Source organism: Gobius niger (assembly GCF_951799975.1).
Source record: "Gobius niger genome assembly, chromosome: 23".
Taxonomy (NCBI): domain Eukaryota; kingdom Metazoa; phylum Chordata; class Actinopteri; order Gobiiformes; family Gobiidae; genus Gobius; species Gobius niger.
In genome coordinates this window covers 12,218,826-12,231,831 of record NC_136874.1, presented here as the reverse complement: position 1 = coordinate 12,231,831, position 13,006 = coordinate 12,218,826, and the positions used below count along the sequence as shown (strand labels likewise).

Below are 13,006 nucleotides of genomic sequence, written 5' to 3'. Positions count from 1 at the left end.
CCTGCTGTGTTTGCTCATTTAGCGCCGATCGCTTTCTCCGGCTCGTGAACAACACGTGATGCAAATAAACAAATCTGTCCCGGGCTGGTTTGAGTTTCTGATTCTGTTCCAGACTGATCCCTCTGTATAAAAACAGGGGCATCACTCTGGTCTCACCAGGCTGTACGAGCGGGACGTCCAGCTTCACTCTCCATTGTAGAAGCTCAAACATGGGACTCGTCCAGGTCCAGGTCCACAGGGGACAGGGGCAGGGGGAGCCGGCGTGGAGACCTCCGGGGGGAGGCGAAGGACAGCAGCGGGGCGAGGAGGGGGTTCTCCGTGCCCTCCTCGCTCAGGTGCAGCAGGGTGTCGGAGCGGGGCAGCAGGGCCGCCGTGTCCTCGTCTCCGGGGCTCTCCCGGACGCCGCGGGCCGGTCCGAGGGCAGGCAGCGGCGGGGGGGCCGAGGCGGGCAGGGGCGGCGGCGGAGGGGGGCCCGGGGCGGGAGCGGCGCTCAGGACCGGCAGCGGGGGAGGGAGGGGGGAGGAGGTGCGGGAGAAGGGGAGCGGAGAGGAGGTGCGGGACAGGGGGAAGGGCGAACAGGTGCGGTTCAGAGGGAGGGGCGAGCAGGTGCGGGGCGGAGGGGTGGGCGTGGAGGGACGGGAGATAGAGGGAGGGGGGGGGAGGCTGCTCCGGAGGCCCCACTGCTCTCTCTTCTCTTTACTGCTGATGGTCGGGACCTGTGTGCACCAAACAAAGACACATTAGGGGACGGGTGGAACACAGGGGGAACAGAGGGGGAACACAGGTGGAACACAGGTGATCAGGTTAGTTCTTTGGTTCTGACATGGGCCAAGGTGCAGAGGTTCTTAACTGGTCGGTTCTCAGTGGGTTGTTCGAAAACGTTTTTTTTACTGTTAGCCTCATGATAAATGGAACTTTCTGTAATTGATCTTCTGACATGTTTGAACCTCCCTCACTCACAGGTGATCACGGCCCAGTTCAGTTGTTTTTTAGGAGCCACATCAGAAAGGAACGGACCGATAGTACTTTCTGAAACACCTCCTAGTGCTGAGAACTCACACCTGACCATGTCAGAGGTGACGTTAAAGCTGGTCTGAAATGCCTGGGTTTCAGTTGGTGCTAAACTGGACGTTAGTGTCGTCCTGACCTGTGCGGGGCCGGGCGTGTGCAGGTCAGCGGTGACCGTGGATGAGGAGGGAACCTCCAGAGTGGCAGAGGCCGGACTCGACTTGCGTGCCTCGAGGGTGGGGTCCGCCGTGGGCTTGGGGGCCCCAGGTGGTGCCTGCGGCCCTTGGGTCTCAGTGAAGGTGACTGACCTCTTTTGGTCTCCATGCGCTGTGGACACACACACACACACACACAGGGGTTCAAAACCACGGGACAACCGGGACACTGGGCACCTGGCTAACACATGATGGAGAGTAGAGGCAGGGAGAGGGGGCGGGAAGGGGGACAGGGGGTCCGAGGGGGAGCAAGACAGACATGCAGAGCGCCCTATGGGTCAGAGGTCAGGGACGAGCCATTGCAGGGTGAGAGAAGGGTTTAAAGTGTAAGTCTCACCTTCACAGTCCAAAACAGTCTCTTTAATTTGAAACACAGAGCGTGAGACAGAACAGAGTGAGAGTCAGTCTGGAGCGAACATCGGAATAAAGACAGTGTGAGGGGGAGATGTGGCACGCTCAGACACACAACATTCAACTTAGAGTTCACCACAAGGACATGCCTTTGCCCCGTCCTTTTATCAGCAACAGTCCACTAAATCAAACACACTAGATTATCTCTTTACCTCCTGCCATCTTGGATCATAAACACATTGTCATTCGCCGTGGTTACATGGATGAAGGTAAAGTCGGATCGCTCGCCTACTCTGACTAGAACATGATTTGCAACTCATGTAAACCTGGAGATTTGATTTAGTGGAGCGCGATCTGACTTCCCCCCTGAGGCGATGGTGACCTGCCTGGGCCACTGCAGTCAGATTAAAGCAGCACATCGTGGCCAAACATCTCTCATTTACTCACTCTTCCAGCCCGACACATGTGTGAGTGAGTGGCCTATAGTTACCCAGAGGCTTGTTCTTGGGCTGGATGCTCCGGCGCGTCGTGGAGAGCCGCGCTCCCGATCGGCTGCGAGGCTCATTCTTCGGGATGGACAGCAGGGGGCGCCGCATCTACAACATTCACATATCTCACAGTTTTACATTTGCCTCGCAGTGCAAAACGGGAAACCGGGATCATGAAAAAGCACCCACCTGTCGGAGGCCTCTCTTTCTCCCCAGAGGAGGCTGGATGAGGAGGTTCTGCCCGGGCTCGCTCTGCACACTGGCCACTCTGAGGAGGGGAAGGTGGGCACAGGGACACACAAATCAACAGAGTCACCTCACACAGATGCTGTCCACTGACGACACAGCACTGGCAGCATGTAGAGGACACAGTCTACACAGAAACACAGTGTAACACAACGGGAGGACGGGCGCTGGAGGAGCAACAACACACCAAAGACTACTTTCTACTTCAATCATTTCACTTGAGGCGTCTAAGTCGGTGTCCTGTTGTTGCTTCTCGCAGTTCCCGTTGCCCGTACAGATTGGTATCCAGAAGAGGACGCCCAATTTGATCAGCGCCAAGCCTGAGACACAGAAAACCGCATGAGACACCGTGATGGAGGAGCACAGAGAGATCTAAACTAAGGCACTATTATTGTCCCAAAAAGATTTGTGTGTAAACATATTTTTCTGCCGTGACAAATGCGCATGCGTCACAAGACTTGTGCCAGTTTAGGCAGTGTGTGTGGAACAAGTCATTGTTACCTGAGCACGATTTTGAAACGGTACTACACAAGTGTTAAAGGAACAGGCCACTGTTTTTCCACACTGAGATATGTTCTTACCTGAGCTTAGACGAGTTGATGCGTACCTGTCTGGTCTTTGTGCGTGCGCTCAGTCACACAGAGAGACCAAAGATGTTGTTAGCATTTACCCTCTCCCAGCATATTCCTATGGTCCCAAACAGGGTGAAGTTGGAAGAGGCTAAATGCTAACAACATCTTTGGCTATTTGCGTGACTGAACGCACGCACACAGGTACACATCAACTCGTCTAAGCTCAGGTAAGAACATATCAGAATGGAAAAGAGGTTGCGTCTCATGCTACCAGCTACATAAGTATGCTAGTAAGTAAACTTTATTTGCGCACAGTGATCACAAAATCACAATGGGTACATTTGAGTATCCCGGTTATTAACAGGGATTTTAAAGGTGCGTTATGCAACTTTTTATGATATTTGTGCATATTTGACCTTGTAGTGACCCAGTGGCTGCATGAGTGGTCAGCATGACGCCGTTACTTTCCATATTACACCTTTAAGTATCCTGGTTTTGTCTTTGTCCATGTATACACAGTATCCTCATTTCAGTTTCCTGGATAAGCCACGACTAATAACTTGGAAACTCACTTTCTACGCCTGCCATGTCAGTTTCAAAAGTTTGCACATGCTCAGCACGTCAGGAACAGTGAGAAACCAGGATACTGCGTCTACTTGGCCCAATATCATGGAAACTGTAGGAATATCCTGAGAGTATCCTGGTTTCTAATCACCTAGGTATTGGCTTGAACTGAAATCATGGACAGAGGCAAAACCAGGATACCGTAAATGCTCTAATATAGGCCGGGGCCTTTATTTACTCAAGGGCATCTGGGACCAGGCCTTTATTTGAACCAGGCCACAATCAGAGACAGGCCTTTATTTCTATTTGAGCAAAACAGACGACCAGGAAAACAAAGAGAAACGAGATCTGTGTCCATTTGCACCTAAAATATTAGGTTCATTTATTAATTAACATTTCAAACCCTCTCCCAGCGGCTGGAACATTGACGCCTTTTATTTTGTCGGGACAACAGGAAGTGTTTTGTTGCTGTTCAATCAATGTCACTGCAGGTTTCTGTTTCGTTTTTACCGCAGACCAGATTATTTGTTGTTATCTTGTGTAAAGGCGAGTTTAGACGGAGCGTTTGTGTTTGTGATCGATCATGAGACTGACCCGAGAGAAGACGAGACGCTCGCGCTGATGGGAGGAGTTATTTTGAGGCGTGGGACTGACCTGCACACGGAGCAGCTGGACGTGCTTTGCAGACGCGATGGAGACTTTATTAAAACCCTGGAGCTTCACACAACATTTGTTGCCCTGTTTCCAAATATCGTCACAGGAGGTTTGAAAAGTGGCTAAATCTGTGTCAAAGTTACGCTCGGATCAGCTCCTCCGCAGCGTCCCCATCGGCCCGGGTTCCCGTTTGTTACTTCCTGCACGTGAATTTTCATTTACACGAGAATGAGACAAATTCCTAACATGGGGAATATTTCTACCGCTATAGTTTCTAATAAAAGCCCCGGCCTGTTTTAGAGACCGGCTTTAATTTGCCTCCGCCAGCCGCGAACCCGGCCACTGTTAGAGACCCGGCCGCTAATGGAATACAGGCCAGTATTAGAGAATTTACGGTACTTAAAATCCCCGTTAATAACCGGGATACTCAGGCAAACGCACTCAATGTGTATTCCAGACACTTCTGTGGAAAGACATGTTTCAGCTTGAGCACTTTGTCTCGCAGACTTGAAGATTTCGGGTCTAACTAAAAGCTACCCACACACTGACCTTACTAAACCCACACAAGTCCTACTGCGCATGAACACATCTCTTTACGAGCACACAACGACTCTACAAACACACAAATATCCGATATATACACGCACACATGTTTTTACGGGTCTAGTGCGAGTACATGTCACTCCAGACAAACACATCCACACAGACGCAAGTGTTTTTGGAACAGTAATAGTCCCTGAGATAAGGTGAAGTGCCGCCGCCCAGGCCTGGAGGGGCTCTGGGCAGGTCTCCAGAGAAGACAGGGGGGGGGGGGGTTTGGTTGAGGACAGTGTGGAGCTCAGAGAGTGGACAGAACAGGAGATCCACGCACACAGTTACAGAGAGACTGGATGGATGTGAGTGGTCAGCGAGAGCCGTCCCGATGCTTGATGCCCAACAAGAGGACCAACAAGAGGACACACACACGCACACGCAGAGGGCCACTGTACCTAGAGAGGTTACTGTCCTGCAGGAGGCCCTGGGACTCATCTAGCACATTGGGTTCACTGTGGAGAGGGGGGGCGGAGGGAGGGAAGGAGGGAGGAAAGAGCGGGTTTAGGGAACAGCCGGAATACTCTCTCGTCTGCTAACGTCAGGGAGCAGGCGTCAGGGTGGTGCGTTCAAGAACCGACAACACCACTGCTACTTACTGTAAGGAGGTATTATATTATTACACTGTTTAATTTGATTGTAGTGTGTTGTGTCACGATTGAACGCGTTTCAAACATGTTGGATGCTCGAGCCTCAGCAGCTTTTCCTCGCATCCAAAGCGTAAAGAAGATAAAACAACATAAAACAACATAAATACTGTAGATACATAGAACGCGTGGCTTTTGCTGCTCTAGTCTCACGACTCCAACATGTATTCAGCAGTTGAAGGCCGCGTACCTGTGGCTGGGGAGCATGGTGGCGCGGTGGGGCTCGCCCTGAGAGGGGGCTGACCCTGTGGCGTGGCTGGAGAACCGGCGCTGAGACATGGCCCTGGGCAGGAAGGCCTCGTGCTCGCTCACCACGCTGGGGATGCTGATGGAGTCGTCTGAACCGGGAACACACACAAACAGGTCATTTAGTCAAACCTTTCCGATCGAGTTGACTCCACGGTGTCAGTAAACTGTTCCTGACTCTCTTCGTCGTCCTCGTCCGTGCGGCTCAGCGTGTCCGTGGAGGGCTGTCGCGACGGCTGGCTGTCCTGCTCCCACACGGTGCCCGTCCCGGTGTTGGAGCGGGACATCGTGGCCAGGCTGAGGCGGTAGGCCGAGGTGGACGTCCCCACGGTGCTGATGGAGGTCTTCCCCTGGTACGCTGCAGAAGAAACAACGTTTATTGTACGATGACCTGTGGAAAAATACAAACTGAAGTCAATGTCTCACCTGATCCACTGTGGACGGCTTCTTTGAGGATCTTGAGTTCATTGTTGAATTCGGCGAACAAGGAGCTCTTGCAGAGCGGCCGTGGGATGAAGCGGCGCTCCAGCTGGTCGGCGATGTGATGCCGCGCTGTGATCTCCTCTTGGGAATCTGCAGGCTGGGTCAACAACTAGGACAACAGGAGACTAAAGTTACGAGTGTCACTGGGAACCTCAGAAGATCTGTAGGGAGGGGTTGCGGAGAGGGCAGCACTGAGAGGGAAGTTTGACGAAGTTATATTTGACTGTTCATTCAGAACATACAATCATTAAAATGAAAATGTGAGCAACAAAATCAGTCTGTGTGTAAAACCTGTACTATCTAAGTTCCATCTAAGCACACATAAGAGACTTTGCATTGTCCTTTGATGGTAGCAGTCCCGGCGTCAAGAGGGGGCGTGAGGGGGCAGGGTACAGTCCCGCCCCCTCAGTCAAAATGTAGTGTTTTCATTTTTTAATATATTGTTTTCAGTCTATGATGTGTTCAAAACAACCTAAAACTCAGAAGAAACTCCACTGACTAATGAACAGTTTTGGAAATTCAAATTCTAGTTTCTAGTGGTCCTTGAACCCATCAGGCAACTGCTAACAATGTCATCAGTGCATCATCCCGCCATAAGGAGTAGCCTGTAGCTAGCAGCTATATTTTGTGTTCCAAATGGACATTCGCACATGGCTGAAAAAGCCAAACATGACGACACCGTCGCCGTCCCTGCAGCCTTTCAGAAGCAACAGGAGAACCGGAGAAGCCGAGGAGCACCTGCCGAGGTGTGGGCGCGGCAGACCACCAGGACTCTTCAGGACTACGTAGTGAGTGAACGCCTTGTTTTCGTCTGTTTCTTAATGGTAACGTTGTGTTAAAGCAGGTATCTTTACTTGTGCCTGTGTGTTATTGTAACTTGTTATCACGTGGCTTGTATTAAACAGTTGGGCTGCATATGTTTTGTCATACTATGCATGCGTACACGTCATCGCCCCCCCTCGGTTTTCAGCTGCCCCCCCTTCTGTACGGAGCTGGCGCCGGGACTGGATGGTAATGCGTTCTATAAATGAGGCTCTTGGACATTCGGACACTGCCCTCTGGTGGTCAGTAAGATGAAATGCTCATGCCATGTTTTCATTCCCCTTACCTTACACTGTATGAAGGGTCTGAGGAGCACAAAGATTGGGATACGTGTTCGGACGATGAAGTCGATGAAGTCCCAGAAGGCCAGGCCCCCGACTTTCCTCAGCGCCATTTCTTTGACCTGCAGGCTGAGCCGGTACCACTGGTTCCCCAGCGCTCGCTCGAAACAGACCAGCACCACCTTCAGGGCTGCGCGAGAGGAGGAGGCCGGTGTGAGTTAAAAAATATCCCTGTTTGGATTCACGTTTCATTGTGCGCAGCTCACCGAGGTACGCCGCCTGGCTCGTGGACTCGGCCAGGCCCTCTCTGCGGAGGTCCTTGCCCGTGTCCCCCGGGGTGGAGCAGTGGGCGGGGGAGGCGTCCAGCATGAAGTTCTTTGTGCGGGAGGTGGAGATGATGCGAGGGGGCAGCAGGATGTTGATGACTGTCTGCAGCAGGAGGAAGATCTCGGGCGGCTCCAGGTGGGGGCTGTCTGAGATGACCAATACACAAAGGAGGTAAAAAAGGCAAACAAAACTACAATAATAAGACCATACATTCCCAATAATCAGAAGTGATGTTATACATGTTTTTACCTTTGCTTCCAGACCCCACAGTCAGCACAAAAGGAATAAGCAGGTTGAGCAGCATGCCCTCCCGCCGCTCTTGATTGGTGAAAGGCGAGATCACGTGACTGAGAGGAAAATCGTCTTTCAAAGCCTGAAAGTCAAACAAAGCAAGAATAGGGGGTTGGGGGAGGGGCTTACGGTGAGAAAGTGTGGACTTCAGGAAGTGACACAACTGGATATTTAGTTTCAGCTGTTTTCGATCAGTGTTGCCTTTTCTAATCTACAGTGTAAGATAGTGATAACGATGTGTTTGAAATTAATAACCAAATACCTTCAAAAAGCAGAATACCGGCTCTTTAACTAAGTGCTGACTTGTTTTTGCAACCAGTGTTGTGTTCTGTGAGAATGGCAAGCTAATGTTGAGCTACATGTTTAGCTAAACAAAGCTAGCAACAGCTGTTTCCAATTTGGCACGTGCTTCGAGCAAAAAAATGATACAGCTATTCTTTGAAACACAGTTAGAAAGCATCTAACGCTAGTTAAACCTATTGCATTGCAGGATGACTCCGGGGAAAAGAGAGATCAAATTAAAGGCACTATACCTGATTATTTTATTTTTAGAAGTGGAACAAATTTAGCTTTGTCCTCCTCCCTTATTGTAAATCAGGACATTTGTGGGAAATCACTGTCCAGCTGGTTATAAAGCATTTGTATAAATTTCATGAACTCTCAGGCTAGTTTTCTAGCATTTTTGTGACAATGACCCTGAAAAGTGACCCTGCAAGTTGTAAAATGTGCCTATAAACCCGTCCCCGTGAAGAATCGGGATATTACAAAAAATGTTCCAAAGGTAGGAATGAGTTTGGACCATAACTAACATATTCATTTAGCGGCTTCCTCTTTTATTATTTGGTATTGGGCCAATAACATTAAAAAAAGCATGAAGTTCTAACCCCCAGGCAGCTCAAACTGCTCTGTCCCATTTCGTTCCCATGGAAACACGACTTAAGAGTTCAGGTGGAGGCAAACCTGGATCTGCAGCGCGACGAGGCGGACCACGGCGGTGCTGAAGGGCAGAGGCGGGGACAGGTAGGGGCTGAGGTGGAGCAGGGGGAGCCCGTCTGCCACACTGGAGGGGCCCACCACTCCCATCACCTGTTACCACACACAAACACAGAGTACAGCGTCAGGGCGAGCAGTGCCTGCCCCTTTTTCCACCAGGATCCTACCATCACCATCATAAAGTCACGTAAACACAGCTTCACATCGTCTCTTACCAGGTTGACGCAGACGTTGATGAGCGAGCGCAGGTGAGGGAGGAAGGAGATGATCGGCTGTCGCTGCAGGGTCAGGCAGATCCCTTCGATCAAATTGCTGGCTGCTTCCCACTCCACCTGTCTCCTACCGGCCGGGCAACAAACAGTTAGAACACCAGCGCATACTCACCCTGACTGTAATGCCTCATCCGTACCATAGGCCCCATAGGAACAGGAATATACAGAGATATAAGAAAAACACATCATAGGTATGAACATTGAAGTAGTAGAACCATAGATATATTGTAAGGCTGTACAACATTAAAACAACAAAAGCTCACAGACACTGAACACTGCAGATGGAACACTTGTGTGACCTTTATCCCCTCTGAGCCACGGTGGCCCAGTCCAACCACAGTTTGACCTAAATGGTTCCTAATTAGAGTATAGATCTTATGCCCGAGCCCGAGATGAAATCTGGGCCGAGATATCATGCAGTTTTGGGTCGGGCATCGGGTTTTTATTATCATTATCTATTACAATATAGATATAAGATTAGTCTATTGGATACAAAATGTGATTATTATTAAAACAATATTATAAAATAGACAAGTTGTCCCATAGTTCAACCTTTTTCATCATACATTGATATCGGCGCAACAGTATATGCTCTTTCTCTCAGGACAGTGTTTAATACAGCAGTTTGGTTCCGGCGTAAAAAGTATTATAAATGCAGCAACCTCTCCCAAACGGCGCGTACCTCTCGGCATTGCCCTGGTGCCAATATTTGTTTGTTTTTAAAATTTCAAATATAGTGTTGTCTTGGCATGTAGTCCTTTATGTAATGATTTTTACCATTTCATTTGCTCAAATAATATCTCTTCCGACCAGACAATGCAGTTCCATTTGCCCCCGCTAAGGAACGTCCACCCCAAGATTGTAAACCACTGGCCTAATAGATGACTATCTGTAAGTGCAATAAGACACCACTAGCCCCAGCTGGCTCTGCACTGCTGTGACTGATTGAATTGTATTATGTACTTAAATGTGTCTTTTCCTCAGAGGGAAGGACACAATTATTACACAAATGAGTTTTTGACTGTATTTGTATTTTCATTCACATTTTCAAACTACAAACCGTGTAAAACTGAAAGGCTGTTGAAGTGTCCTAAGTGATGGCAGTGTTTGTAATGAGAGGATGTGCGGCCAGAGCAGGTCCACGCACTCAATCACATGTGCCCAATTATTATGCAGCTATTTTCACTTCACACAAAACGGGAAGGAAATGACTCTGAGTGTTGAACACCTTGTACTTCTGGACACTTCAGGTCAGTTACAGATAATAAAAATAAGTCTTTAACAGTCTTTACTTGTCATCTAACTTCTTATGACCCTGTTGGTTATCGGCAACAAAACGTTTGATGGTTCTGTGGTCCCGTCACAATATCATTTTAAATTTCCCTTTAAACGATTTATGACTTTTTAGAGTTTGTCTTTTCCTTCCCATTCTGTGTGAGAGAAGATAGTTGCAAAAACAATCCTGCCTTCTTCCTCCCATTACAAACATCGTCAACACCTGGAACACTTCAATCCAACAGCCTTTCAGTTTCACACAGTTTGGGGTTTAAAGATGTGAAAGTTAAACGTAGTTGGTCAGACTGAGCCCCTGGCGTGTAGGGAAAACACGGGTCTTTTGTGATTGACTGTTGACAGACAGACCACAGCAGCACTTACGGCACAGCAGCACTCACGGCACAGCAGCGGACAGCGCCAGCAGCCGTCTACCTACAGTGCACACACGGCACTGGCACAGCACGACAACAGCACGACGACACCGAGAGGAGAGAGGAGGAACAGACCTGGTGCAGAGAGCCTGTGGGCGAGCGCACCTGAGCGTGGGCATCTTGTGGATCTTGTTGAACATGCGGTCCAGCCTCTTCAGGATGAGGATGAGCGCGGGGCGGACGGCCTCGGACGACCAGTCGGTGATGGGCAGCATCTCCATGACGTAGCGCCGCAGGCCTCGGCTCTCCATGGTCAGGGTGTCGTACGGCGCCAGCTTCAGCAGGGCGTGGGCGATCTCTGCCAGCCTGTGGGGGAGGGAAACAGCTTCAGGTTCATCCAAGTGTTTAATTTTGTAGTTTGGGACAATGCGCTGCTTGAACCAGGAATATAAGCAAAGAAAAAGCTGTTTTAATCAATCATAGCACTTTCTGACCAACAGGTAACATGCTGATGAAGGTGTCAGGAAACATCGATGCCCAAAATAAGTTATTTTTGTAGGTTTGGCAATGTGTGGGAATTAGGAGCTGTAGGAGTCTGTAGGTTGGTGTTTCTAGTGCGTTCACAGTGTTCACAGTATGAGCTGTTGGCACCTCATGTGGGACTTGATGTCCAGCAGCTCCAGGGCGATCACCCTGGGTTCTCCGGCCACGTTCTGCAGGATCTTCAGCCTGGGCCCGCAGTGTTTGTAGAACTCAGTGCAGATGTTGAGAAGTGACTCTCGCGGGCGGCGGAACTCCTCGCGGGCGATCCGCTCATCCAGCTCCTCTCGGGGCATGCCCTGGCCCTCCTCCAGCAGGTGGATGTTGTCCCTGGACGCACAGACGTTCACATTTGTCATTCAATCCACAAAATGGGGAGCTGAAATGGAGGAAAGGAGGTTTTATTTATGAATCGTTCACAAGCTATTGACTACACTTCAACTCCAATGAATAAATGATGATACTGGTGATGAAGGTCATTTTGCGGAGTGCTCAAATCTGCTTTCTCCTTCACTCGCCCACCCCAGTCCTCCAGGCACAGCCCACTTTGTCAGGTCTATCTGGACAATCAGTCCAGATTGACCTGACAAAGTGCTGCTACTCGCTTTGCACATGAGCAAACTCTTGGTAAATGACCCCCGAGGTGCTTAGTTCCATTTTAGGAGCAGACCTGGTGTTGACTCCGCCGGACATGGTGTGGTTGGCTGTGGTGCCGCCTTTGTGTCCCTGGTCACAGCGGGACATCTGGGGTGCGGTCATGGGCCTGGCGTGAGAAAGAAAGGACTTATTTAGTATTAATACCACCGGCCGCTGTGGCTAGTGGTTTTCTGAAGTCACCAACAGATTTCAATATGGGTGGAGCGCAACCCAGTGCTTGAGAACTTTTGATTACGTTACGCCGACATATTTCAGCGTGGCCCGACCTGGTGAGGGACTCGGAGCTGTAGAGCAGAGCCTGCAGCGACGTGGCCAGAGCAGCGATGGCCGCGATCTCGTCCCTGGCAGCGGACGCCGACTCCATGGTCGTCGTGTTGCTCTTCAACTTCTGCAGGAAACACGGGACCAGCGCCTCCAGCACCATCAGCATCTGCAGACTGCGGGGAGAGATGCCCCAAACGCTTTAATCGGGGACATATGGATGATCAAAAGCAAATCTTGCAGTGCGAAAAGCCCTGCTGTTACCTCCTGAAGGACTCTGGGGCGTAGGCGACCACCGTGACACAGAGCTTGATGGCTTCACTGATGGAGAAGGCCAAGTCCTCGTTTCCATAACAGAAATCTGCAAAAGACAGCACATCTGCTAAGGCTGAGCAATAGATCGTCAATAATAAACCACTGAAAGCTGTAGTTACCCATAGAGCGCAGTGGCTTCTCCGCCTTGACCAGCTCTAGGGCGTCCAGGGCGTCTGGGCTCTCCCCCTCCAGAGACACCAGCAGGTCGAACAGGCACTGGGCTGACACGCCTTTGGAGAGGCCTGTACTCGTGCTGGTCTGAGGCACAAGAGACAACACGCACTTACTGTCTACGTCTATGCATGATTTGATATGAAAATGCAAATTGACCACAGCATGAGAAGTGGATGTTTTGACCTGCTGCATCGCACTAAGCACTTTGTGTTCACATTCTCACCGTGAACTCCAGCAGTGGGGCCACACTGGCGAACAGCTGCAGGATGAAGGGCTTTCGGTGGAGGATGTAGAACTGACGGCAGCAGAACTCGATGCCCTGCCGCAGTAAAGGGTTGCTCTCGTAGTCGGCATACACCTGT

The 13,006-nt window shown here is 50.2% G+C and overlaps 1 protein-coding gene across 17 annotated transcripts in view; it reads right to left on the bottom strand.

Moving 5' to 3' along the window:
- Positions 1–203: 203 nt before the first annotated feature.
- The window catches only part of unc80 (unc-80 homolog (C. elegans)), a gene marked incomplete at its 3' end in the record, with an annotated part of 55,155 nt that continues 42,352 nt past the window's right edge, over positions 204–13,006 (bottom strand). For 13 of the 17 annotated variants that reach the window (XM_079581467.1, XM_079581476.1, XM_079581478.1 and 10 more), the window contains 20 exons: positions 12,868–13,002; positions 12,590–12,728; positions 12,420–12,516; positions 12,161–12,331; positions 11,908–12,000; positions 11,349–11,567; positions 10,833–11,063; positions 8,995–9,118; positions 8,747–8,872; positions 7,745–7,868; positions 7,435–7,641; positions 7,174–7,358; positions 6,009–6,174; positions 5,761–5,940; positions 5,527–5,674; positions 5,088–5,144; positions 2,252–2,330; positions 2,065–2,170; positions 1,148–1,335; positions 204–716 (listed from right to left, as the gene is read on the bottom strand). In XM_079581467.1, the coding sequence (XP_079437593.1) occupies positions 204–716; positions 1,148–1,335; positions 2,065–2,170; positions 2,252–2,330; positions 5,088–5,144; positions 5,527–5,674; positions 5,761–5,940; positions 6,009–6,174; positions 7,174–7,358; positions 7,435–7,641; positions 7,745–7,868; positions 8,747–8,872; positions 8,995–9,118; positions 10,833–11,063; positions 11,349–11,567; positions 11,908–12,000; positions 12,161–12,331; positions 12,420–12,516; positions 12,590–12,728; positions 12,868–13,002 (3,288 nt within the window). The remainder of the gene's footprint in view (positions 717–1,147; positions 1,336–2,064; positions 2,171–2,251; positions 2,331–5,087; positions 5,145–5,526; positions 5,675–5,760; positions 5,941–6,008; positions 6,175–7,173; positions 7,359–7,434; positions 7,642–7,744; positions 7,869–8,746; positions 8,873–8,994; positions 9,119–10,832; positions 11,064–11,348; positions 11,568–11,907; positions 12,001–12,160; positions 12,332–12,419; positions 12,517–12,589; positions 12,729–12,867; positions 13,003–13,006) is intronic. The other 4 variants (XM_079581480.1, XM_079581475.1, XM_079581472.1 and 1 more) reach the window with 2 other exon arrangements.